This window comes from Bubalus kerabau, chromosome 9, assembly GCF_029407905.1.
Source record: "Bubalus kerabau isolate K-KA32 ecotype Philippines breed swamp buffalo chromosome 9, PCC_UOA_SB_1v2, whole genome shotgun sequence".
NCBI classification, from domain to species: Eukaryota; Metazoa; Chordata; class Mammalia; order Artiodactyla; family Bovidae; genus Bubalus; species Bubalus kerabau.
The window spans coordinates 16,060,598-16,085,409 of NC_073632.1; the positions used below are offsets into that span (position 1 = coordinate 16,060,598).

At 39.8% G+C, this 24,812-nt stretch overlaps 1 protein-coding gene across 4 annotated transcripts in view; it reads left to right on the forward strand.

Annotated features, from left to right (window-relative positions):
• Positions 1 to 11,467, forward strand: part of ADGRB3 (adhesion G protein-coupled receptor B3) — an 884,916-nt gene extending 873,449 nt beyond the window's left edge. For 3 of the 4 annotated variants that reach the window (XM_055534757.1, XM_055534756.1, XM_055534758.1), the window contains 2 exons: positions 3,381 to 3,485; positions 10,361 to 11,467. In XM_055534757.1, the coding sequence (XP_055390732.1) occupies positions 3,381 to 3,485; positions 10,361 to 10,549 (294 nt within the window). In that variant the 3' untranslated portion in view covers positions 10,550 to 11,467. The remainder of the gene's footprint in view (positions 1 to 3,380; positions 3,486 to 10,360) is intronic. The other variant, XM_055534759.1, reaches the window with a different exon arrangement.
• The last annotated feature ends 13,345 nt before the right edge of the window (positions 11,468 to 24,812 follow it).

Sequence of the window (24,812 nt, forward strand, 5' to 3'; positions counted from 1 at the left end):
TTCATTTGATTTTATATTCATTTCAGGGTCCTTGAGCTTTATTGTTCAGAGTAGCTTTTATGAGCTTCTGGAGAACATCATAAACTACTCTTTGGTTACATCAGATTGGTGCCCACCATATACACAAGAATGTCATAACAATCCAACTCTTCAAAATCCACCCGGTTCAGAAAAAGGTGCTCCTCATTCCATCAGAGCATATGATTTTACCCTGTGTACAAGACAGCAAAAGAGACACTGATGTATAGAACAGTCTTATGGACTCTGTGGGAGAGGGAGAGGGTGGGAAGATTTGGGAGAATGGCATTGAAACATGTAAAATATCATGTATGAAACGAGTTGCCAGTCCAGGTTCGATGCACGATACTGGATGCTTGGGGCTGGTGCACTGGGATGACCCAGAGGGAGGGAATGGCGAGGGAGGAGGGAGGAGGGTTCAGGATGGGGAACACATGTATACCTGTGGCGGATTCATTTTGATATTTGGCAAAACTAATACAATTATGTAAAGTTTAAAAATAAAATAAAATTAAAATAAATAAATAAAAATAAATAAAAAAAAAACTCCTATCAGTATCCTCCTTTCCATGGAATATATTTGACACTTGGCTTTATTAAACATGATTTATCTGTTAGAGATATCTGGTTGCAAGAGACAGAGTGACTTTGACTGATAGACAAAAGAGAAATTTGTTGGAAGGATATGTAAAAATTCACCTCTCAGGAGGGGATGGTCAGGACCTTGATTGGCAGTTTGCCAATACAAAGTCAGACCCCTCTCATGAGATAAAACATGAATGGAAAGAGACAGCCCAGACCAACTCAGCACAGAGCCACCTCAGAGCGGGCAAGTGGTACCAATAACATCAACCATCTTAGAAGAGAATGAGTCCTCTTCAGAAAGGAATGGTCTCCCTGAGGAAAGGGGATTGCGGCATAAGATTAAAAATTGCAGTAGGAATTCTCTTTTATAAAACAGAAGAAAGAAAACAAAATGCAGGAATAACTGATTTGAGAATTTGCAACCTAAAAATGAATGTGTAGGACTTCCCTGGCCATCCAGTGGTTAAGACTCCATGCTTCCAGTGCAGGGGATGTGGCTTCAATCCCTGGTCAGGAAACTAAGATACCACGTGCCATATAGCATGGCCAGATTAAAAAAAAAAAAAATTTTAATATGTAAATATTTTGGAATCCGAGTCACATGGATTTCTCTTAGCAAATTCCCCAATCACTTACTCCTATAACAGCATGTCTTGTTTTTCCTCACCATGGTCTAATTAAACTATGTGATTGAAGTGTGTCCCCATTATAATGCAAGCTATAAAAGGGCAGCGACTCTACCAGATTTTGCACAGTAGTGTTACTCCAGTGTCTAGCTCAGTATGTGATGTCATGAATATGTATTAGCTTACAGAATGAAATCTCTTTAGAGAAATGTCGGTACTATGACATCACTCCTACTGCACCCTAACACAAAATAACTGTGTGATAAGATTCATTATCAGGAAAAGCACTATATGGAAGTTCAAGCCGAAGTCAATATACTGACAACTATAGTTTTTGTTTTGTTTTAAAGCACTCATTGTGACTCAGACCCATAATTTAGACAGTGTCTTAGGACCAGCTGCTGCCTGGGAATATTTGCGTCCCTCAGGATAGAATGTACGGCGTTGTTTGCCAGCTACTCGGTCCTCAGAATCCCTCCATTGCGTTGCTTTTGCAAATCCTCGCCTCACAGCAATCTGCATCAGCCATCACTAGTCAAGTGGTGTATGCCCAGTGTTTCTCTGTAAATCCTGCAGATCTGTTTCTTGTATTCTCCCCAGAACTGAAGAGAAGTTAATCACCCTGCAGCTTCATGCTGTGTTTATGCTCCTTTCATGAGTGATGATGCCATGTTCCTATCCTCCCCACCTGATTCATCAACAGCAAACTCCTAGAACTCAGAGGAGCCGAGGTGGAAATAATCCAGTAGAGCAACACTTAAAACAGCCGAATTTCTCTCGTATTAAAGTAGGCTAGTGAAAAAAGAAAAATTAGCTAAACAAAGCATTGCCTAAACACAGATTCATTAAATATAGGAAATTAAAGTTGGCATAAGAGAGAACAAGCCTTTTTCAAATGTTAAAGATACCATTTGCATTTTTCTTTTGCCTTTTTTTGTTCTCCAGGAGATAAAGTTTTCTACACATGTGTCTTTTGAGAACAAATTTGGGCATTATAAATCTTTCCCCAAAGTTGCATTTCTTTTTCAAAACAAATTCTTAGTTTTGAAAATATCTGGTAATTAAAACAATAGACCAAATGTTCAAATCATAGCTCAGACATCAATATGGTATACCTACGCAGTCTGCAAGAGCAAATGGTGAGTTATGAAGCCCGTGCTTAAAAAGACTATAAAATCTTACATAAACATGAAGGCATAATATTGGAGAACCACCAAAACTTTGATATTTTAAACTTTCAAATATCACAATTGAGGAAGGTATTTTCTCCTTTAAAATAACACTTATAAATACAGGGGAACTTTTACCCAGCCCTCCTTTGTTAGTACTCTTTTAAATGCTCTGTAATAGAAAAAGATTCAGCTCATGATACTTACCCCAAGGTTGTTTTTATTTCTGACTCTATTTGTTGAGTTGTGATGAAGTTGGAAGAAAGGATATAATTGGGGATGACGAGTATTAATGTATTTGTATCTGTGGTTTTAGAAGCTCATCAACCACACAATTTATGCTCTGAATTCTAATTGTTAAGATTCTGCACCATTTTGTAAACAAATATATGAAACTTCTGGGTCAGATTTTCCTTCTGTGAAGCTCAATCATTATTCACAGGGAAAGTGTAAGATTTTTAGTTCAGCATTATATTTCAGACACTTTATTGCTTTGAGTAAGCCTTAATTGGTATAGCCTGGGACTTTGCTCCCTCTTTAGTAGAGCCAGCCAAGATTTTAGTGTTCATAGAAATGAAACATAAAAAGTAATATTTCCCATGACAAACACTGAGAGACTCTGGTGCTTTACAGTCTGAAATTTTTAAACATTCTTTATATTGTGGCAATTTTTGTAAAACAGCTTTAACTTTAAATGATGAAAATCTTACACAGAAATGACTGCTACATTTTTATTCACCCACAAGAGAAAACTATTTTTTGCTAATCCTGTAAGTGGAAGAAAAAGCCAATTCTTCATGTCCTGGAAGTGCTGACTGTAAGACAAGGGCTTGATGCAGCTCATTTGCCTTTGTGGCATCTTCTGGGACCTCCTACTACCTGCAAAACTTGATTTTTCTTATTAGTGTAATAAAGTATTAAATCTCTTTTTTTAATGCGTAAATCAGATGAGAAATGTGAGTCATCATACTTTCTCTTGCAGAAGGTTATGCATACAAGGAAGAGGCACATGGAGCTATTTCAGGAGCTCAATCAGAAATTTCAAACTTTGGACAGATTTCGGGATATACCAAATACAAGCAGTCTGGTGAGTGTACATCGCTTCATTGGTGCTGATGCTGTCTCAGGAATACAAGAATGGAAAATTGAAAAAAAAAAAAAAATCCCCCAATGGTGCTTTGAATTGTACTCAGAGGCAAATTAGGAATAACAGAATTTTAAAGTTTTTTGTTCATAGTTCAAATGTTCTCAAGTATAAGGGCTAATTAGAATGAGTTTTATATATATATAAAAATGTGCTGGATTCACCTGGCCTTTTTATAATCAGAGCTAAAAGCCAGTTCATTCAAATGTCCAAAGAGTTGATTAAATATTTTCATTTGAATGCCTGGCATTTTAAAGTCATAACATGTAATGTATATAACCTATATAATATAAATAAGATGTATTATAAATATATAACATATAGATAATAAGCACACCTATCTATAGAGAGAGAGTTATTACCTGAAACTCGAGAGGTAGGTTTTCCCCCAGAGTTTCAGGATACACATCAGTGCTGGGGGCTTTGATCGTTAGCTTTGACCACTCTCTTCACTTGGTCCTTCTAACTATAACCCTAGCATAGGACTTAATCAAATATGATATTTGGCAACTACTTTGTGCGTGGCACGGTCAGAGCTCCAGAGAAGGCTGTGCCATTATTTGTGAGAGCGCTGGATCATGGGTCTAGAAATCAGTATGATGGCTCAACAAGATATTTCAGTTTTATGATAGTGCAAAAGCAATGTGCATTCAGAAGTCACACTTTACATTTTGAATGTTGGTGTGTTCCTTGGCTAGTGATGTGTGGTCCAGTATTCTTCCATGATGCTGGGCAGGGACAGAGATCCACAGCTCCCAGTCAGCCCTGAGACCACAAGGATGAACAACCACACATTGACAACCGTTCTCTCCCCAGACAGCCACCCTGTTTTCCACTTTCAGTGCAGTGTTCCATAAATTACATGAGATGGTGAAGGACAGGGAAGCCTAGCGTGCCGCAGTCCCTAGGCTCGCAAAGAGTTGGATATGACTTAGTGACCGAACAACAACAAAGCCTGGCTAAGCTATGGCGGTCAGTAGATTAGGTGTACTGAATGCACTTTGAGCATATGTTATTTTCAACTATGATGAGATTCATGGGAATGAACTTACCATGCATCCATGGTAAGTTGCGAAAGACCTGTAGTAGAAAGCTCAGCCAAGAACTATCTGAGCTTGAGCAAGTTACCCAGCTCAATTTCTGAAGCTCAGTTTTCTCCTAAACTGAGCATAGAAAGTAGTCTGATAATGTGCCCCTTGGATCTTCACACTTGCCAAAGCGGGAGGGGCCTTACCAGCCACTAGCTAACTCTCTGACTCAGCTCTGAGAATTAGAGCTGGGATGGCCCGCCCTCTGACCCTCTTCTCTCCAAGTGTGGCACTTTTTCTCAGCTTCACACGTTTGCAGACCCTGGCCGGCTATCCTCCTCCCAGCCTCTGGTGTTCTGAAATACACATCCTCTGAGGTGTTTCTGGTCACCTTCTCATGCTAGTAATTCTTTCATACATGTATGAGTCTTAGTCCTGGCTTTCTAATTAATGCTATTCACTTATCAAGAGGAAGCATTTATGTGTCTCTGTGTTTTGCTTGTATTCCTCTTAGTACAAAAAAGCATGATGGCCATACACAGTAAGTTATCAATAAATGGCCACTCTTGATTTCTTACATGTCAAATAGTTTAATCTGCATTTGTTAAATGAAATATTATAGACTTTAACTCGTCACTGGTCTCTAAACAGTTTGTGTATATCACTCTATTTTCCTCCATACAGCAAGAATCATGCATTATGTGGAATCATCAACATGAAGCATACAGAAAACACTGTATGCAGTATTCTTTCTCATCTACCCACCCCCCAACACCACCAAATATTAAACTGTCAATTTTTAGTGAGCAGGAAAATGAAAATTGCACCATTGAAATTAGCTCTAAACTCATTAGCTATTCATTTTGAAATCCTGAAAGCTAACATTGAAATGAATTGAAGAAAGTTCTTGTTTTCTTTTTAAAAGGAGAAGGTTATGCTTACAAATTTGAAAGACTTATGCAACAGATACAGCTGGCTGACTGCTATAATATGATTGTAATTTCCCCTTGTATGGTCTGGGTATTAAATCATTAATGGCACAAATATCGGTATCTCAGTTTCCTGACAACCAAAATAGCATCCTAATTACAGCACATCTCTGCAGCAGCCTGCCTCTTCTAGAAAAGATTTATAAATATTTATCATTTGGGAGGTTAGGAGTGGGGAGGATAGTTGTCATTGCTGCTTCACTATTGTCCTAAATACATGTGAACAGAGGGAAAAAACATCCTTATTCCGTTTTGATTAATAAGGAACATGTGAGTGAATTTATTATCCTGTAATTCATAGTGGCATGTTGCTAATGAAACAGTGCCTAATTGGGTGGAGAAAGAGATTTTCAAAACACAAACCTCAATAAAGTCTGTTTCCTTTTTTTTTTTCTGGCTACTAACTCACAACACCTGCCTTTCAATGCAAATGACTGTAATTATGTAGAATCTGGGGAATAAAAGGGAAACCAGAAGACCTCTATCTATCTCCCTGCCTCTAGGCAGGACAGCACCTGAATCTCCTCCAAGGAATAGGTATGGTTAACAGCCCCATCATCCTATAGAATAGGCATAGGGATCTTTCACTTTCCCCCCAGAAAAAAAGGTTGGAAGAAGGAAAGAAAGAAGAGAGGGAGGGAAGAAAAGATCAGTGAAGGGGGAAAAGAAGGATGGATGGAGGCGGGGAGGGACTTACCCACCTGTCTTACTTACCTGTCTGCCCTGACGAGGAAATTTGGGGAAACAAACAGGCATGTTTCGGGTGGCTCTGAATTCTCATATTCTATGAATGTTCTCTTTCTATTTATACAGCCTAAGACCACATTAGCATTTTTGGAACCCTTATGCATGTTGGCTTATATTGAGTTTATAGTTTATTAGTCCTTTATCACACGTGCTTCAGTTTAAGTACATCTCCATTCTACACTTGAGCTCAAAAACAAACAAACAAACAAATGAATGTAATACAACTGCATCAATTCAGGAACTTATTCTAACTCTGAATTTTATATCAAGATTCAGGCCTCCATTGAAAGCTTTCCTGGTCCAGGTGGCTCTCCCTGTTGAATTCAGTAACCCCCATAGGCTGTTCCAGGGTTGATTGTTCCTTGGACCATTGAACAGGTCACAGTCTCTCCATGACAATCCATCACCCTCCGACCACAGAGGAAGATGGGTGGCCCAGGGGCGCTATCCCCCGCTTCCGGCTTCCTGCCCTGCTTGCTGGCTGTGGTGGTCCTTCTCCACGCAAGGGTGTCCACGCACTTGTGAGCCGTGGTGGGAACCGCAGCTCTGCAGGGAGTGCTGTAGGATGCCAGAGGAGATGAACCTCATTCATTAATGTATTCCTAACTCAGAAATTCAATCAGCTGTGTATTGGCAACAATACTCTTTGAAATTAGAAACAAGACATCCTGACAAAGTTTAAAATTAGCCTTTTTATTTCCTGTATCCGCAGTGCTGGATCTTTAAAATATAAAAGGAAAATCACACTTATTCTAAACATGAAGAAACACTTAATTATATTTATTAGAGTATAGTTGCTTTACAATGTTGTTAGTTTCTGCTGTACAGAAAAATGAATTAGCTATGCACACACACACACACACACACACACACATCTATCCCCTCTTTTTCAGATTTCCTTCCCACGTAGGTCACCACAGAACACTGAGTAGAGTCCCCTTTCCTATACAGTAGGCTCTCACTGGTTATTTTATACATAATATCAATAGTGTATATATGTCACTTCTAATCTCCCAATTCTTTCCACCCTCCCTTCCCCTGTGGCATCCATATGTTTCTTCTCTACATTTGTGTCTCTTTTTCTGTTTTGCAAATAAGATCATCTATACCATTTTTCTAGATTCTACACATATGCATTAATATACAATATTTGTGGAAGTCGTGTTTAAAGCAAATGAACTAGCACTTTACATATTTTGACTTCTTTTATGATTGAACTAATTAGCTTTCTGTCAAACTTAGGATTCCCTTAAAGCTCCTTGAGACAACCCTCCTCCAAGATGGATAAATCCACTCCATGGCTTGATTCAGCAGAATTTCTGCCCTTGAACCCTTCCACTGATGACTGATTGTTCTGATCCCTATAGTGCCCCCGAAGCCCCAACCATTCCTCATTGCCTACAAAATAAATTCCAAATTGAGAAGTAGCCTGGCAGACAAAGCCTCTTATGATCTGACTTTCATCTTTGCTTGATTTTTTTTTTCTAATATTCTTTTTCACTACAACTGAAATAAATTGGTCTGTGTTCTGAGAGGCCCCATTTCTACGCCGTCTGGATTTGAACTTAGTACACATACTTTTCCAGCCACCTGACCTCCAGCCACTCATATGTCTTCCTGACAAAGCGCATTCTTCTCTGCCAGGCCTAAAGTCATTTTCCTCAAAAAGGGCTCTGTGCTCTCCACAAAAGGAAGCTGTATTTCCGCCCTCCTCCAAACTCCCACAGTACTTTTTCTGGATCGTAGGTGTGTTTATATCTATATATTTTATACCTCCACTTAACTATTGACACCTTTATAACAAGTATAATTACTATCTAGTGAGTATTTATTGAAATCAAATATTATGCTCAGCTTCTCCACATTTTTTTTTTAATCTTTGCAACCCTTAAAGTAGGTGATGAGCTGCACCTTTTGCTAAATCCTTTGGCCCAAAAGACAAAGCATACCTGTTTTGCAGATGTTAAAGTTGAGGTTCAGAGAAATGGAGTCAGTTGTTCCAGGTCACATTCATATGGAATGGAGCAACTGGAATTTGGACCTGTGTGTACCGAGCTCTAAATCTATGTTCCCTCGTGGACCATGTGCTTTTCTATATTTGATGTATCACCTTTCTCTCCCAAGTGCCTAATATAATGCCAGCATAGAGCAGTTGATAAATAAACACAGATTGAAAGGAAGCAAAGGGGGAGAGAGGGAAAGAAAAGAGAGAGAGAAGGGGAGAGTTCTAGGACTGTAATTCATGAGATATTAGGGTATTTGACTAAATCAGAATCAACCCCGTGTACATGCCCTAAAGTTATACTTTTTATTAAATCTTTACTATTAGCTATTTTGTTTCTTGTATGTCATGATTAAGGCTAACAAGTGCTGAAAATAGCTAACATATTGAGAATTTTAATAATGTAATTTCTACTTATACGCAAATATATGGAATCTAGAAATCTATTCGCTGGGCAGCAAATGCAAATATAGAGAACATACTTGTGGACACAGTGGGGGAAGGAGAAGGTGAGGTGAATCGAGAGAATACAATGGAAATATACACATTACCATATATAAAACAGATAACCAGTGGGAATTTGCTGTATGATGCAAGGAGCTCAAACCAGTGCTCCATGATGACCTAGAGGGGTGGGATGGGGTGGGAGGTTCTAGAGGGAGGTTTAAGAGGAAGGGGACATATGTATACCTATGGCTGATTCATGCCGATGTATGGCAGAAACCAACACAATATTGTAAAGCAATTATCCTCCAGTTAAAAATAAATCAATTTTTTAAAAAAGAAAAATAATCTAGTTATAAATATTTCTATAAGTTGTGTCTTTTGACTATACTGGAGAATGATGTTTAATCTACTGAGTGGAATCCAAACAATTATTCAGGTACATGTTTTCTATTCCCCCTGCTAATTGATTGGAGTTAGTAGAAGGCCAGAATTTGTGTGTGGAGGGGTAAGGAATGGATTCAACAACCATGAACTGTTTTCTTCTTCCTAAGGAGATTTCAGTCATGATTCTCTTCTTGTCTTTGATATTACTCAGTTTAGTAAATCCTGTTCAAAGCCCCTCACTTTATAGAAATCTTTAAATGACATTTTTTAAAATTTTTTTGTAGTATTTATTTATTTAATATAAACCTATTTATTTTAATTAGAGGCTAATTACTTTATAATATATTGGCAATATATTGGCTACTAAAGTAAAGCAATTTTACTGCTAACTTCTAGCCAATATCAGGATATAAAAACCACAAATGATGTCTGTTCATACATTTCTCAAGCACCTACAACATTGAAGTTCTTGGCGGAGTTATAATTAGGCAGATCTTAAATCTTAGGTAATTAGAGGGTGTGGACTATGAAACTTCAGAAGAAATGGCTTATAGACATTTCTTTTTAAACCCTTATATTGCCGGATATGTCTTCCAAAAAGCTGTGCTCTTTGAAAGGGTTTTTGGTAGTGTGTCATACAAGTGTATAGGAAATTGTGAAGCATATACAGCAGAAAAAAATAGATCGCACGTAGCATTTTCATATTCTAAAACGGGTAATTTCTTGAAGAAAAACTAAGCAAAGATAGAGATCTAAAATTTTATTTTATAAAATAAGGCTAGTTTGGGTTATAGTTTTTAATATTACACAACCTTCCCTATGATATAGCCTCAATTTGTTTTAACCTCACCAAAGATTCTGCCAAAATATGTAAGTGTTCTACATTTTGTGTAAATGCTCCTTCCTACTTGAACCTATAGCCATCCTGACACTTTACAAGATGCTCCCAAACAAAACATTATCTACATTGCCTGTTATATTACTATTCACTTCCTTTGATTGCTGGAACATTTTAGGGTAACTCAAAGAAGGTGTTCATCAGTTTGTTCAATGAAAGAAAACTGAAATCAAAACCATTTCCTGCAGCTGGCCACAATTTCCAATCATCTCTGAATCACATAAACTGGATTAAGCTTAAAACAGGCTCTCTAGCTGGAAATTTCAACTAGCGGCCATCCAAGTCATCAAATAAATGATTCCCTTCCCCTCTCTTCTTGACAGGAAAACCCAGCACCAAACAAGAATCCATGGGACACTTTCAAAAACCCCAGTGAATACCAACATTACACCACAATCAATGTCTTAGACACAGAGGCAAAAGATGCTTTGGAACTGAGACCAGCAGAGTGGGAGAAATGTCTGAGTTTGCCTCTGGACGTGCAGGAGGGGGACTTTCAAACAGAAGTTTAACAGAATCAAAATGGACTGCGGTGGAGACAAAATGTATTTGCACTGACGCTTAAGACTTGGGAAGCCTGACATTTCTCTCCAGACAATGCGACTCTCCTACGTCAGCACCTCCACGTGCCAAATGTCAGTGATGTTTGCTTTGGTAACTTCTCCCTGGTCAGGCAAGTGGAGAGAGGCCCAGGTGTACAGTCCTGACTGCCCTGTGTTGTAAGTACCCGTGGAATGGATTTGTAAGGTAATCTTTATAGATAAACCTCAAGCAACGATTCATGTTGTAACCGCTTCATATGGTTTAGTTTTCAAAAAACTTCACCATGAAGCACAATGTACATATTTATGCAGTTTTTAAAGTTTATAACAGTCTGTTTGGCCATTACTACACTTTTTACTTTATAATATAAAAGCAAAGTTTTTGTCATTAAATGAATGTTTGTTGAGCTACATTCTTCATTGCTTTAAATGCAATAAAGTAATAATCTCACTTTTATATGAATAATATATTTCACATCTTTATTATTGCAGTTTTCTCTAGAAAGCTCTGAGTAGCTTTCTCTGCTGCAGCTGTGTATAAAATATTTAAAATGTTGTATGGTGTAAATAAACTTTTGTCTACATATCAGTTTTTTAGTGCATTTTATTTTGGATTTGTTGAACAGAAATTTACATATTTATAAAGTTTTTTTTTCATTACAGATATTGAAAATGTATTCATGGTTTTAATAGCATACCATTATTACTCCTTTGAGGCTAATGATTTCTCCAATGTAATAGTAGGTTTGATAGTGCTTCTGTATTTTCTACTCAAACACCCTGTGGAACAATGTACCATGTAAATGGGGCTTGTCAGAAATCTGCTGGCATCATACTCTTACATAAATATCATGTTTTTTCTATCTCGTGGCAAAAAAAAAAAATAAAGAAAGAAAAGCTAGTAGAAAATAGTAAGTTACCGTACCAAAAAAATAATGCAGAGACAGTGTTTGCTATAAGTAATGAAGCTCACTGCATGTCCCACAAAAGAAACTACTTGTACTACTGTTCTTCACAGCATATGGGAAGATGAACTTGGGATTTTAAAAAAACTCATATCTGTACATCCTCTAGCAGAAGGAAAAGGGAGTGGATGTACTTGGCAGATACTTTATCTGATGTGAAGAGTCTGAGACGAGCCAACTGCAGAAGCCTCCCTGGTGTTCTGTCTGGCTTTGGAGCTGCACAGCAATGCCCCCCACCCTGCAAAGCGGCACCAGAGGAACCTGGGAGCCCTGGAGTGGGGAGGATTCAGGCAATTTCCTCATCCTTTCAGGGGATGAGGAGATTGTGCTTTATAGTCTGAGGGAAAAATAAAGGGAGTGGGGAGGAGATTGGGGGCTTCAGAACTTCTCGGATGTTTATTTAGATTAGCTTGCTGGTTAAGCCTGCACTGCGTGGTCTTCTGTGGTGGGCTCCTGCTACCAGTGACCAGGGGACGCCAACCCACGGGCCACGAGGCAGACGCCAAGGTGCTTCAAACTCAGGCGCGCCTCCGAGCCGAGCCTTAAAACCCAACTCCTGTCAGACACCCTTCCTGTACTCCAGGTGTGAGAAGTATATTTTTAATCAGATTTTAAAAATAAAGTGACATCATTATGCTAAAAAGCATATAACATAACAAAGGACTGTTTTTTAATAAAATAAATTTGATGCTAATTACAATGTAACTGTAATATTTAATGCTTATTAAATTTATCAGGTGACTTTATGGTGACAGGAATAATATTTAGTAATTTCTCTCACTTCCTCTATTATGTATAAACACACACATATGCATGTGTGCATATATACATATACATGTACATATATACACCTATACATAGGTGCATGTATGTATACAAAATCCATAACACTCTGCTCCATCTTAGTACCCTCTAGAGGGAATGAAATTCATATACACAGTTCTCAATTCCAAACTGTAAAATCTTGATGGAAAATAAAAAACAAGTATAGGTTCGAAAATTCTATATGTTTAAAACATAAATTCAATATATTAGACTAATATTTCTTCTAAAATCATAATATTCAAGGGCATAAAACAAAAACTTACTTTTTTTTCACCATTTTTCCCTAGTTCTGATAACTCTAAATACTAGAGTAATACATGAAACCTAACCAAAAATCGCATACTTAAAAATGTTAGGGTAAATGTTTTGGTTACTCTAAGAAGGATGCGAAGTCTTGGGGTGCTTTTGTTTGTTTTTTAATCTGTAAGAAGAAAATCCAAATCAGTCAGTATCACGGAATCATGATTTTAAGGCAGCCCTCTTCCAGTCCATGCCTTCTGAGTGTGCACTGTATTTACATACATGGACTCAGGCACAGTGCTGAGTACAGCGGTCCCCTGACAATCTAGGCACGTCCCTCAAAGCCCACTCAGCACCTGCCAGAGTCCTGGTTCCCCTGGGCCGGACAGTCCCTGCCTCATGACCAGATTTGACTTATGGGGCTTCCCTGGTGGCGCAGATGGTATAGATTCTGCCTTCAATGCCGGAGACCAGGGTTTGATCGCTGGGTGGGGAAGATCCCCTGGAGAAGGAAATGCCTACCCACTCCAGCATTCTTGCCTGGAAAATTCCTGGACAGAGGAGCCTGGCAGGCTACAGACCATAGGGTCACAAAGAGTTGGACACGACTGAGCGACTAACACTTTCAAGTTACACCTTATATTTCATCCTCATAAACTTTTTCATGATTTACCAAACTAGAAAATAATTTCTCCTGTGAACTCTTATGGCATTGCTTCTGTACCTCTCCTAGGACTTTTAAGATCTAGATCTTCTACCTTGTTACTTATATACATTTCTGATATTCTCTGATGGACTGTAAGTGCCTGGAGGGCAGGATTCATGTCTGATGCATTTTTGTACCTCATAAGGGATCTACCACAATAATGTGCACACAATAAACATGTGTTGAATTATTTGTGGAATTTATTTTAGTATTGCTTACAGTTATACATATCAAGTCACATGTCCCCAAAAGTTTACTGAACAATCACTATGTGTGTATTTCTATAAGTCTATACTCTGTTTAGGGTTCTATCCCTGGCCCAGGAAGATTCCACATGCTGCAGAGGAACTAAGCCCGTGTTAACTACTGAGCCCGCTCTCCGGAGCCCACAGCCGCAACCACTGAACCTGTGTGCCGCAACTACTGAAATCCTTGCACCTAGAGCATGCACTCTGCAACAAGAGAAGCCACCACAATGAGAAGCCCTCCCATCACAATGAAGAGGAGTCCCTGCTTGCTGCAACTAGAGAAAGCCTGCAGGCAGCAATGCAGACCTAGTGCAACCAAAAATAAATAAATAAATAAATATGAGATCACGTGTGAAACAAGTATTTATATTACTTAAATATTAAGAAGCTCCTATAACCCCCATGTTATCATTTTGTTCTTCAGATGACCACATGGGAAAGAATTACTTATCCAAGATGCAGCTCAGAAGCAGCTGACCACCTTAGCAGGTGACCTAAGATCACCATAAATAAATACAACCCAATATTAGGGCCCAGGTCTTCTGACTTCTGCTCTGGGACCACTCCTATGATGCCATAATGTTTCCAGTTTTTTTCTTCTATATTACTAAGTTCCCAAATCAAGTAATGATAAGTGGAGATATTTTTCAGGCGAGTCACAGAGGCAGAGAACTGAAAACATGCGTTAGGTGCCCTGGGATGCTGAGACTGGGAGCTTCTGGGAGTAGAAAAGCATGGCTGATCCAAAATAACAGGTGGTCATAAAGAGATTTGGATCTAAAATCCATCGTGTGGTTCTACTTGCAGCTGCTTGACTTCTCAAACCCACTTGAAATGTATTTAGTTTTCCTCGCGTTGTGTTATTACCTGAACACATGCAACAGGAGTTAGAAGAGAGAATCCAACCTGAGTTTTCAGACTGGATTCAGACACTTGGTAAAAATACACAATCACAAGAACTTTTTTTTAAAAAGGTGTAGTCAATAAGCCATTGTTTCAGAAATTTCAGCTTGTAAATTTTGAATCATTCTCAGCTTCTTAGAAAACTTCATTAGTTTTAATTTTCCAGAGGTATCTATGTCAAAATTAATTCACGAAATTCTATCATGTTGGAGCACTTCATTGAAGAACATAGGACAAACATGTCTCTAGTGTGTCAATCTACAGAGTTTTAAGTGATGAAAAAATCACTTTGCCCTCCTGAGATACTTCTGTAGTTACCTGTAACTGGTGTAGTACAACAGAAAAGAGGTTTAATAAGAGAACCAGAAGAACATAGAGGCTGAAGAAATATGGCAACTGATGAAAATGGCAGTTATATTTTTGGTGTCATAAAACAAGTCCAGATGTAGGTACGGAGTACCTCTATTTGTAAAAACTATTGCAGTAGGGCCGAGAATTGCTGACATAGGGAGAACACTCCACCTGTGAGACCCAGCGCATCCCAGACATCATTCAGGAGGGAAGATTGAGCAAGACAAGAAAGAACTGGGTCAGAGAGTGGGATGAGCGGATGGGGGGACCAGGCAACTGAACAGGGGGTGTCTTTCTTGGTGGCCAGACAATTCTGGGACAGACAGACAGGTAGGGGAGGTTGTTCCATCTTCCACGTTTAATATCCTGCACATACTCATGCTCATGGTCAGTCGTGTCTGACTCTTTGCGACCCCATGGACTGTAGCCCACCAGGCTCCTTTGCCCATGGAATTTCCCAGGCAAAAATACAGGAGTGAAGTGACATTTCGTACTCTGGGGGATCTTTTCGACCCAGGGATCAAACCCATGTCTCTTGCATCTCGTGCTTTGGTAGGCAGATTCTTTACCACTAGAACCACCTGTTAATCTCATAGTTGTTTAAACTCAAGGATGGGCTAAAGTTCAGCTTGACTCCTTGTATCTTTCCACCATACAGCTTGCTGGTCTTGAGGTGTTGGTTTAGAAATACTAAACTTTCTAAAATGAAAAAAAAAAAAAAAAGGCATTTCGGTTTGTAATTCAAATAGAGCTGGGATATGGGTACAGATGAGGAGGTACCCTTTCCTTTGACACAGGCTCCTGGTGATGCTAGGTTCCTGAACCCCCTCCCTCCAGACTGGGAGATGGAGGGGTCACCTTCCTGCACTATCATAGACTTGGTGCAGGTGCTTGAGAAATATATTCCTGGCCTGTAAAACCTGCAAGAAGCTTTTTAAAATACCTACATCTCACAGAGGCAGAGAATTTACAATTCCAGTTCAGTTCAGTCGCTCAGTCTTGTCCAACTCTTTGTGACCCCATGAACTGCAGCACACCAGGCCTCCCTATCCATCACCAACTCCCAGAGTCCACCCAAACCCATGTCCATTGAGTCGGTGATGCCATCCAACCATCTCGTCCTCCACCATCCCCTTCTCCTCCTGCCCTCAATCTTTCCCAGCATCAGGGAGTCAAATGAGTCAGCTCTGCACAGGTGGAATTCCAAGTTCTCTCTAATAAGAGACAAGGCAGGTCAAGGACCTAGAGTCCAGGAGAATCCTGTCTGAAGTTTGGTCAAGTGAGGGGAAGGTTAAGATCTTCCTGGTCACAGGTAAACTCATTGACACCTGAAAACTAACTAAACTGTTAAGATATCCACAAACTTAATCCACTAGTGTTCATCACCTCAAAGCATCAAGCACTTCTCATCCCTCCCAAAGACAGCAATTCATCTTCAAAATGACTCTTCTGGTGGCAACCACCAATGTCAGAGGCCTCAAGCCCTCTTGAGGAGAGTCTGCTTAGAGCTTCCTCCTCATCAAAGCCACTAAACTCCAGGAAGAGGAGCCAGCTCACTTTTAATAATCAATTCTCCATGAAAGAGTCACAAAGATTATTGTGTCAACGTCTCAAATGAATGCCTGGCATCACCCAGTAGCTCTCTTTTTCTCCCTGTCAAATCTAGAATTGCAGTCCTAAAATGCATAGAGAATTTTACATAGAGACTAAAAGGTAATTTTATGTAGTAATTGTATTGTGCTTTATTCTGAAGTGAATTTGGGATAGTTTATAAAATATATATACATTATATTTATTCAACAAATAGTTGGGTCTGTTGCAGACTATATACTAACATAGCATCTAAGAAGTGGTGATTCAACAGTGAACAAAACATGATCCCTATTTTCAGGGACTTAGTATCTTTGAGAACAGACAGACCAAGAAAGAGAATTACAATAATTTGATGGATTTATGCTATCGAACTCTTGGGAAAGACACTGATACATAAGTAAAAAACATGAGGAAAGACAATCAATGTGATACAGAGGCTAACTTAACACTTAAAATATATGCCTCAAGGTTCTAGACTCTTCTCTAGGACTACAAACAAGTGACAGCTCTGAGCTCCCTAACAACCTGTGCAAATATAGAAACTGCAATTCATTCTGTAGTTTACAGTGTCCCTAAGATAAAAGCCAACATCTCCTCTGTAAACAGAAAAGGCCAAGAGGTGTTTCTCATGAACCTTCATGCAGCAGGTGAATTCTGTATAAATAACACCCTTATAAATTTCCTGAACATTATAGACATAATTCTCACATCCCCCCACCTTTTGTCTGTATGCAAACCCTGTTTTATTTAAATGTACACATATGTATATGCATGCATGCTCAGTTGTGTCCAACTCTTTGTGACCCTGTGAACTGTAGCCTACCAGGCTTCCCTGTCCATGGGATTCTCCAGGCAAGAATATTGGAATCGGTTGCCATTTCCTTCTCCAGGGGAATCGTCCCCACCCAAGGATCAAACCCATGTCTCCTCTGTCTCCTGCTTTGGTAGGCAGATTCTTTACCCCTGTGCCACCTGGAAAGCCCAATATACATATATAGGAGATCATGAAAATATTTTTTATTATTTTTTACAAAGGTTTTAAATATTACACTCCATTGACAGTTATTACAAAATATCAGCTATCTTCCCCTTGTTGTATAGTATATCTTTGAGCCTGTCTTAACCCCAATAGTTTGTGCCTCCCATTCCCCTACCCCTATACTGCTGTCCCCCCTTCCCTCTCCCTACTGGTAACCACTGGTTTGTTCTCTGTATCTATGGGTTTGCTTCTTTTTTGTTATATCACTAGTTTGTTGTACATTTTAGATTCTACACATAAGCAATATCATAGAGTATTTGTCTTTCTGTGTCTGACATGTCTCTTCTTAAAGGATAATGTGATGATTAATTTATTTCTCAATTTGACTAGACCTTGATATTTGGCCAAACACCAGTCATAATGAAGGTATATTTTGGAAAAGATCAACATTCCAACCAATAAGACTTTGATTAAAGCAGATTACCCTCCATAATGTGGGTGGGCCTTATGAAATTGGGGGAAGCCTTCAGAGATAAAGACTGAGGCTCCCCAACAGAGGGAATATTCTTCCCTCAGATGGCTTCAGAACTAGAGCTGTAACACCAGCTCTTCCACAAGTCTCCAGCTGCTGCCTGCTCTGCAGATTCAGACTCACTAGCCCTCTCCATCACCTGAATCAATTTCTCAAATCTCTCTTTAAAAAAAATTATACCCACAGACACATACACACATCCTATTGGTTCTCTTCCTTTAGAGAGTCCTAGTACACGTAAATAGTTAAGACTTAAGTACAATCACTAAAACCAGTTTCTCACAGTCAGAACATTGTTCTGCAAGCACAAAGCTTCCCCATTATCTGGTTGAATCAAAAAAAAAAAAAAGGAGAACATTATTCTACTTCCAAAAATCACCCATGAAGACGACTTTCCAAAAACCAAGATTTTGGTAATAATCTTAAGTTCTTTCTGAATGCTTGTGAATACTTTATGCATAAATATTCATTTAATCCTCAAGCCTAAGAGGCATGTTCTATCATTATTCCCATTTGAGATCCGTAACTCCTCCAACACCACACAAGGCAGCAAATGGCAGAGCCGGGACACGTCCTCAGAGTTTGACCCCAGAGACTAAGCTCCCAATTATTCTGCTGAAAACTGAATAATGTTCAGGGGGTAGGAAGTTCAAGGGTTAACTCACTGGCAAGTGTTTGGAATGGATGAAGGATAGACCTGCAGAATCAAGCAGAGACATGGGCATCCAGAAGACCTCTCTTCTACGCAGAAAATGCTAAGGAAGAACCACCAGAAATCTCCCCAGAACACAAAACTGGGTCTGGTTCTGCACAATGTGAGAGAGCGAGTCCCCAGGGTTTACCTCAAAATGAGCTTCGCTTAGAGAGTGTTATCAAGTTACTAAAGCAGATCATATCTATTTATCCATCTATCTATATATAAAGACATATATATATATATATATATATAGAGAGAGAGAGAGAGAGAGACATATATATAGATACACACACACACACACATACTCATGGGGCTTCCCAGGTGGCACTAGAGGCAAATAACCTGCTTGCCAATGCAGGAGACATAAGAGACATGGGTTTGATCCCTGGGTTGGGACAATCCCCTGGAGCAGGAAATGGCAACCCACTCCAGTATTCTAGCCTGGAGAATTCCATAGACAGAGGAGCCTGCTGGGCCACAGTCCATGGGGTCAGAAAGAGTCGGACATGACTTAGTGACTAAACAACAACATATATATTCTTCTTTTGCTGCCTAAACTTCCTAGGGACCTAAGGATCAGGAAAGCAGAGTAAAGAACAAAGGGAGGGATTTCCTGGTGGTCCAGTGTCGAGACTCTGCACTGCCTCTACAGGGGGCTCAGGTTGATCCCTGGTCAGGGAAACTAAAATCCCACAGACAACACAGCAAGACCAAAAGATAAAAGTTCAGGAAAACAAGAAAGAACAAAGTGAACTCCTAGAAAGGCCTCTTCATCTCTGAGTCCAGCAATCTCATCATCTCAACAGACAGACTCCCTTTAAAAAGAGAGATGATCCCACAGAACACTCTGAGCAAATGGCCTCTCCCCAGAAGCCATCACAAAGATGATTTTTCTTACCTCTTAGTTTTGGATCTTGGAGTATAGCCACCTTGGGGGTACCTTTCCCTTTCCTCTTCACTTCCAGGGTTCCTTAGATTCAAGCTCCAGGCAGATCAGCCGTATCAAAGACTTTGGATCAAGCCCTTTCTTTGCACAATTTCACTCTTGGTCATTTATCAGACAGGTGAAAAGTGGATTCACTTTTCTTCCCAGGGCCTGGTGCAAATATAAAGCACACCCTTTCACGCTGTGAACTGAGGCTTTCCCATCCAAATCATGGTTCCCCAGTTTCCCCAGCTGCGTCTTCAGTGGCTGGGAAGCCCACCTGCCAGGTGCTTCTGAAACTGTCCAGAACTGAGTGACAGAGTCCGACTGAGCCAGGGTGAGGCAGCAGCCTCAATGTGGGTCAGGTTCTCTCCTCTGGCCATGGAAAAGCCTCAGGGAAGAGACCACCTCTGTCCCTGATAAGTCTGATAGCAAATTAGAGACGACTTCACAGAAAACCATCCTGGGGCCTCCTGAGCAGGCCTCAGGCATTTGTCCTCAGCATGGTTCCTGGGACTGAGCTGATCATTTACCTTGTAAAAAAACTGTATTAGACTCTTCAAAATATTAATACTTGAATTGTAAGGAGGAATGTAGCTTTTTAAAATACTTTTTATGTTATCAAAAGGCCATTATATTCTAGAGATTATTTTGTATCTTGATTTTTAAAGGTAATTGTATATGTGCTATTTTGGAGCAGCCAAGAAATGGTAAGTAAGCACATAGCATCCAGATTTCTCAGGAGCCCAAGCAGAGACCCTTTCTAAGTGTTTACCTGATGTGTTTCCTGAGAGGCGGCAGACCACATCTTCCTGTTGACATCAGCATCACAAAGACCATGTGTTTATATAGCAAGATGCTAGCCCTTGTCCATAATTTCCAATGCTTCACTTCACTGCAGCTATGCAGAGACCTTTCTGACCCCATCTGAATTAGTGTAATTAACTTCCAATGTTATAATTCTAGCATGGTAGGTTTTGTTTCCCCCTCCACTCCCCCCTCAAAAAAATTTATTATTTGACATTCAAAGAGAAAAATCTCTAAAAATGACTTCATCATTAAAAGAAATCATCTTGCTTCTTTTAAATATGCATCCAAGAAAAGCCAGTAGGCATTCACAGGCATCTATCTAGTCACAGATCAAAATCTTGCAAAATTACGTAGTCCGACCAGAGCCTCCTCAAAAATGGTGAAGGAGCTTAAACAAGCCAGTCTACTTCCTGTCCGCAACCACAAATGCAGGAATACAGGTCATGTAGAAATTACTCCTTTTTCTTCTAAGTTTCAAGTTATATAAGCCTGTTGGAGGTTGGGGAGGAAAATGTTAGCCACTCAGTCGTGTCTGACTCTTTGCAACCCCATAGACTGCAGCCCACCAGGCTCCACTGTGCCTGGAATCCTCCAGGCAAGAATACTGGAGTGGGTTGCCATTCCCTTCTCCAAGAGATGTTTCCGACCCAGGGATCGAACCAAGGTCTCCTGCATTGCCAACAAATTCTTTACCATCTGAGCCACCAGCGAAGCCCCTAGATAAGCCTAGATGTTTTGAATTTTTGTATATCAAAGTTTTCCTGCTATTCAAAAGTGTATAAAAAGCTTTTTTCAGAAGGCCTCAAAAATGTAAATTAGAGACTGAATATTGCTTTGTCACTTTGCATGGTGACCTGTGTTTTCCAGCAACACATGGATTCAAAACACGACCGCTAACTTTAGGGGCTGGTGGAGGAAGATGGGGGAAATGGAAGAGGCAGAGGGAGGTAGGAAAACAGGGAGAGAGATGAGAACTGAGAGCTAAGCTGGGAGAAATAGAAGAGGCAAATGTAAAAAGCATTATGGGATGAACAAACAAACATGAACTTCTCTGCTAGCCCAGAGCATGAAGACTCACAGGAATCAAAAACAGTCTAGTCCTTGTGAAACGCTGCACAAAAGGAAAGGCAAGAAGCACTGTTAGTGTCCTGAAGGCAAAGGGCGGGGGAGGAAGGGACGAAACAAGGAGGTAACGGAATGCGGAGGACACACAGAGACACTGAACGGGATAGTCAGCGACAGATCCTTTGTAAGGACCGGTGTCCAGAGAACTTCCAGCCGTGGGCGAGCTGTGGCTGGGAACAAGAAATAAAGCATCTTAATTGCTTTTCCAATACAGATATTTTACCTCCATGTCTAGAGAAAATTGGTTCTCTAGTAAATGGTATAAACTCACTGGGGAAACATACTTATGGCACCACAGAAATATTGTATCTAGAAACTAATGCTTGAATGTTTTCCATCTGTTTGAAGTCCATTTTTATATTTTTCCAAAGTACCGATCAAGATTAAGAATAAAGTTTCTTACCTTCAAGAGTTCTGGGATGACCCAGAGGGATGGAATGGGGAGGGAAGAGGGAGGAGGGTTCAGGATGGGGAACACATGTATACCTGTGGCGGATTCATTTTGATATTTGGCAAAACTAATACAGTTATGTAAAGTTTAAAAATAAAATAAAATTTAAAAAAAAAAAAAAAAGAGTTCATTCAGTCTAAACTCTTGACTGGGTTACAAAAGTAAACACCAATATTCCCTGTGGCCCAGAGGAACAAATGTTCTGATTTCTTGTGTGTAAGAGATGAAGAGTCCCTTGGACAGGAAAATATGTGGCAGAGGAGAAAAAGAATAGGAACAGGAAAACAGGAGGGGCCATGTGTACATGGACATGATCGCTTTCTATTTATGTAGAAAATGGGATGGCAAATTAGATCTAGTAATAACTATACTACCCAAGGGAGGGTGTGCTGAATCTGAGGATGTTTCAGAATCTGTTCTCCAAAGAAGGATTTGACACATTCAATTTATAAACACTGCTGCTGCTGCTGTTCAGTCATTAAGTCATGTCCGACTATTTATGACCCCATGCACGGCAGCACACCAGTCTTCCCCGTCCGTCACTGTATCCCGGAGTTTTCTCAAACTCATGCCCATTGAGTCAGTGATGCCATCCAGCCATCTCATCCTCGGTCTTCCTCTTCTCCTCCTACCTTCAACCTTCCTGAGCATTAGAGTCTTTTCCAATGAGTCGACTCTTCATATCAGGTGGCCAAAGTATCAGAGCTTCAGCATCAGTCGTTCCAATGAATATTCAGGGTTGATTTCCTTTAAATTGATGCTTTGCTCTCTTTGCAGTCCAAGGGCCTCTCAAGAGTCTTCTAGAGTGCTGGAATTTGAAAGCATCAATTTGTCAGTGCTCAGCCTTCTTTCTGGTCCAACTCTCACATCCATACATTACTACTGGAAAAACCATCAGTTTGGTTCAGTTGCTCAGTCAGGTCCAATGCTTTGCGACCCCACGGACTGCACCACAACAGGCTTCCCTGTCCTTCACCAACTCCTGGATCTTGCTCAAACTCATGTCTATCCAGTCGGTAATGCCATCCAACCATCTCACCCTCTGTTGTCCCCTTTTCCTTCTGCCTTCAGTCTTTCCCGAATTAGGTCTTTTCCAAGGGGTCAGTTCTTCCCATTAGATGGCCAAAGTATTGGAGCTTCAGCTTCAGCATCAGTCCTTCCAATGAATATTCAGGAATGATTTCCTTGAGGACTGACTGGCTGGATCACCTTGCAGTCCAAGGGACTCTCAAGAGTCTTCTCCAACACCACAGTTCAGAAGCATCAGTTCTTTGGCACTCAGCTTTCTTTATGGTCCAACTCTCACATCTATACATGACTACTGGAAAACAATATAGCTTTGACTAGACAGACCTTTGCTGGCAAAGTAACAACTCTTCTTTTTAACATGCTGTCTATGTTGGTCATAGCGTTTCTTCCAAGGAGTGAGTGTCTTTTAATTTCATGACTGCAGTCACCATCTGCAGTGATTTTGGAGACCCCCCAAAATAGTCTCACTGTTTCCATTGTTTCAATACCTATTCACCATGAAGTAATGGGACCAGATGCCGTGATCTTCATTTTCTGAATGTTGAGTTTTAAATCCACATTTTCACTCTCCTCTTTCAGTTTCATCAAGAGGCTCTTTATTTCTTTTCCACTTTCTGCCATAAGGGTTGTGTCATCTGTGTATCTCAGGTTATTGATATTTCTCCTGGCAATCTTGATGCCAAATTGTGCTTCATCCAGCCTAGTATGTCACATGATATACTCTGCATATAAGTTAAATAACCAGTGTGATAATATACAGCCTTGTCATATTCCTTTCCCAATTTGGAACCAGTCCATTGTTCCATGTCTGGTTCTAACTCTTGCTTCTTGACCTGCATACAGATTTCTCAGGAGGCAGGTAAGGTGTTCTGGTATACCCATCTCTTTAAGAATTTTCCACAGTTTGTTATGATCCACACAGTCAAAGGCTTTGGCATAGTCAATAAAGCAGAAGTAGATGTTTTTCTGGAACTCTCTTGCTTTTTCTGTGATCCAGTGGATGTTGGCAATTTGATCTCTGGTTCCTCTGCCTTTCCTAAATCCAGTTTGAACATCTGGAAGTTCACAGTTCATGTACTATTGAAGTCTGGCTTGGAGAATTTTGAGCATTACTTTGCTAGTGTGTGAGATAAGTGCAATTGTGTGGTATAGTTTGAGCATTCTTTATCATTACTTTTCTCTGGGATGGGAATGAAAACTTACCTTTTCTAGTCCTGTGGCCACTGCTGAGTTTTCCATATTTGCTGGCATATTGAGTGCAGCACTTCCACAGCATCTTCTTTTAGGATTTGAAATAGCTTAACTGGAATTCCATCACCTCCACTAGCTTTTATTTTAGTGATGCTTCCTAAGGCCCACGTGACTTTGCATTCCAGGATATCTTGCTCTAGGTGAGTGATCACACCATCGTGGTGATCTGCATCATGAAAATCTTTTCTGTATAGTTCTTCTGTGTATTTTTGCTACCCCTGCTTAATATGCTCTGCTTCTGTTAGGTCCATACCATTTCTGTCCTTTATTGAGCCCATCTTTGCATGAAATGTTCCCTTGGTATCTCTAATTTTCTTAAAGAGATCTCTAGTCTTTCCCATTCTATTGTTTTCCTTTATTTCTTTGCATTGATCACTGAGGAAGACTTTCTTTTTTTTTTTTTTAATAATCTAGTTTTTATTTATTTATTTTATTTTATTTTTTAACTTTACAATATTGTATTGGTTCTTATCTCTCCTGCTATTCTTTGGAACTCTGCAGTCAAATGTGTATATCTTTCCTTTTCTCCTTTGCCTTTTGCTTCTCTTCTTTTCTCAGCTATTTGTAAGGCTTCCTCAGACAACCATTTTTTCTTTTTATATT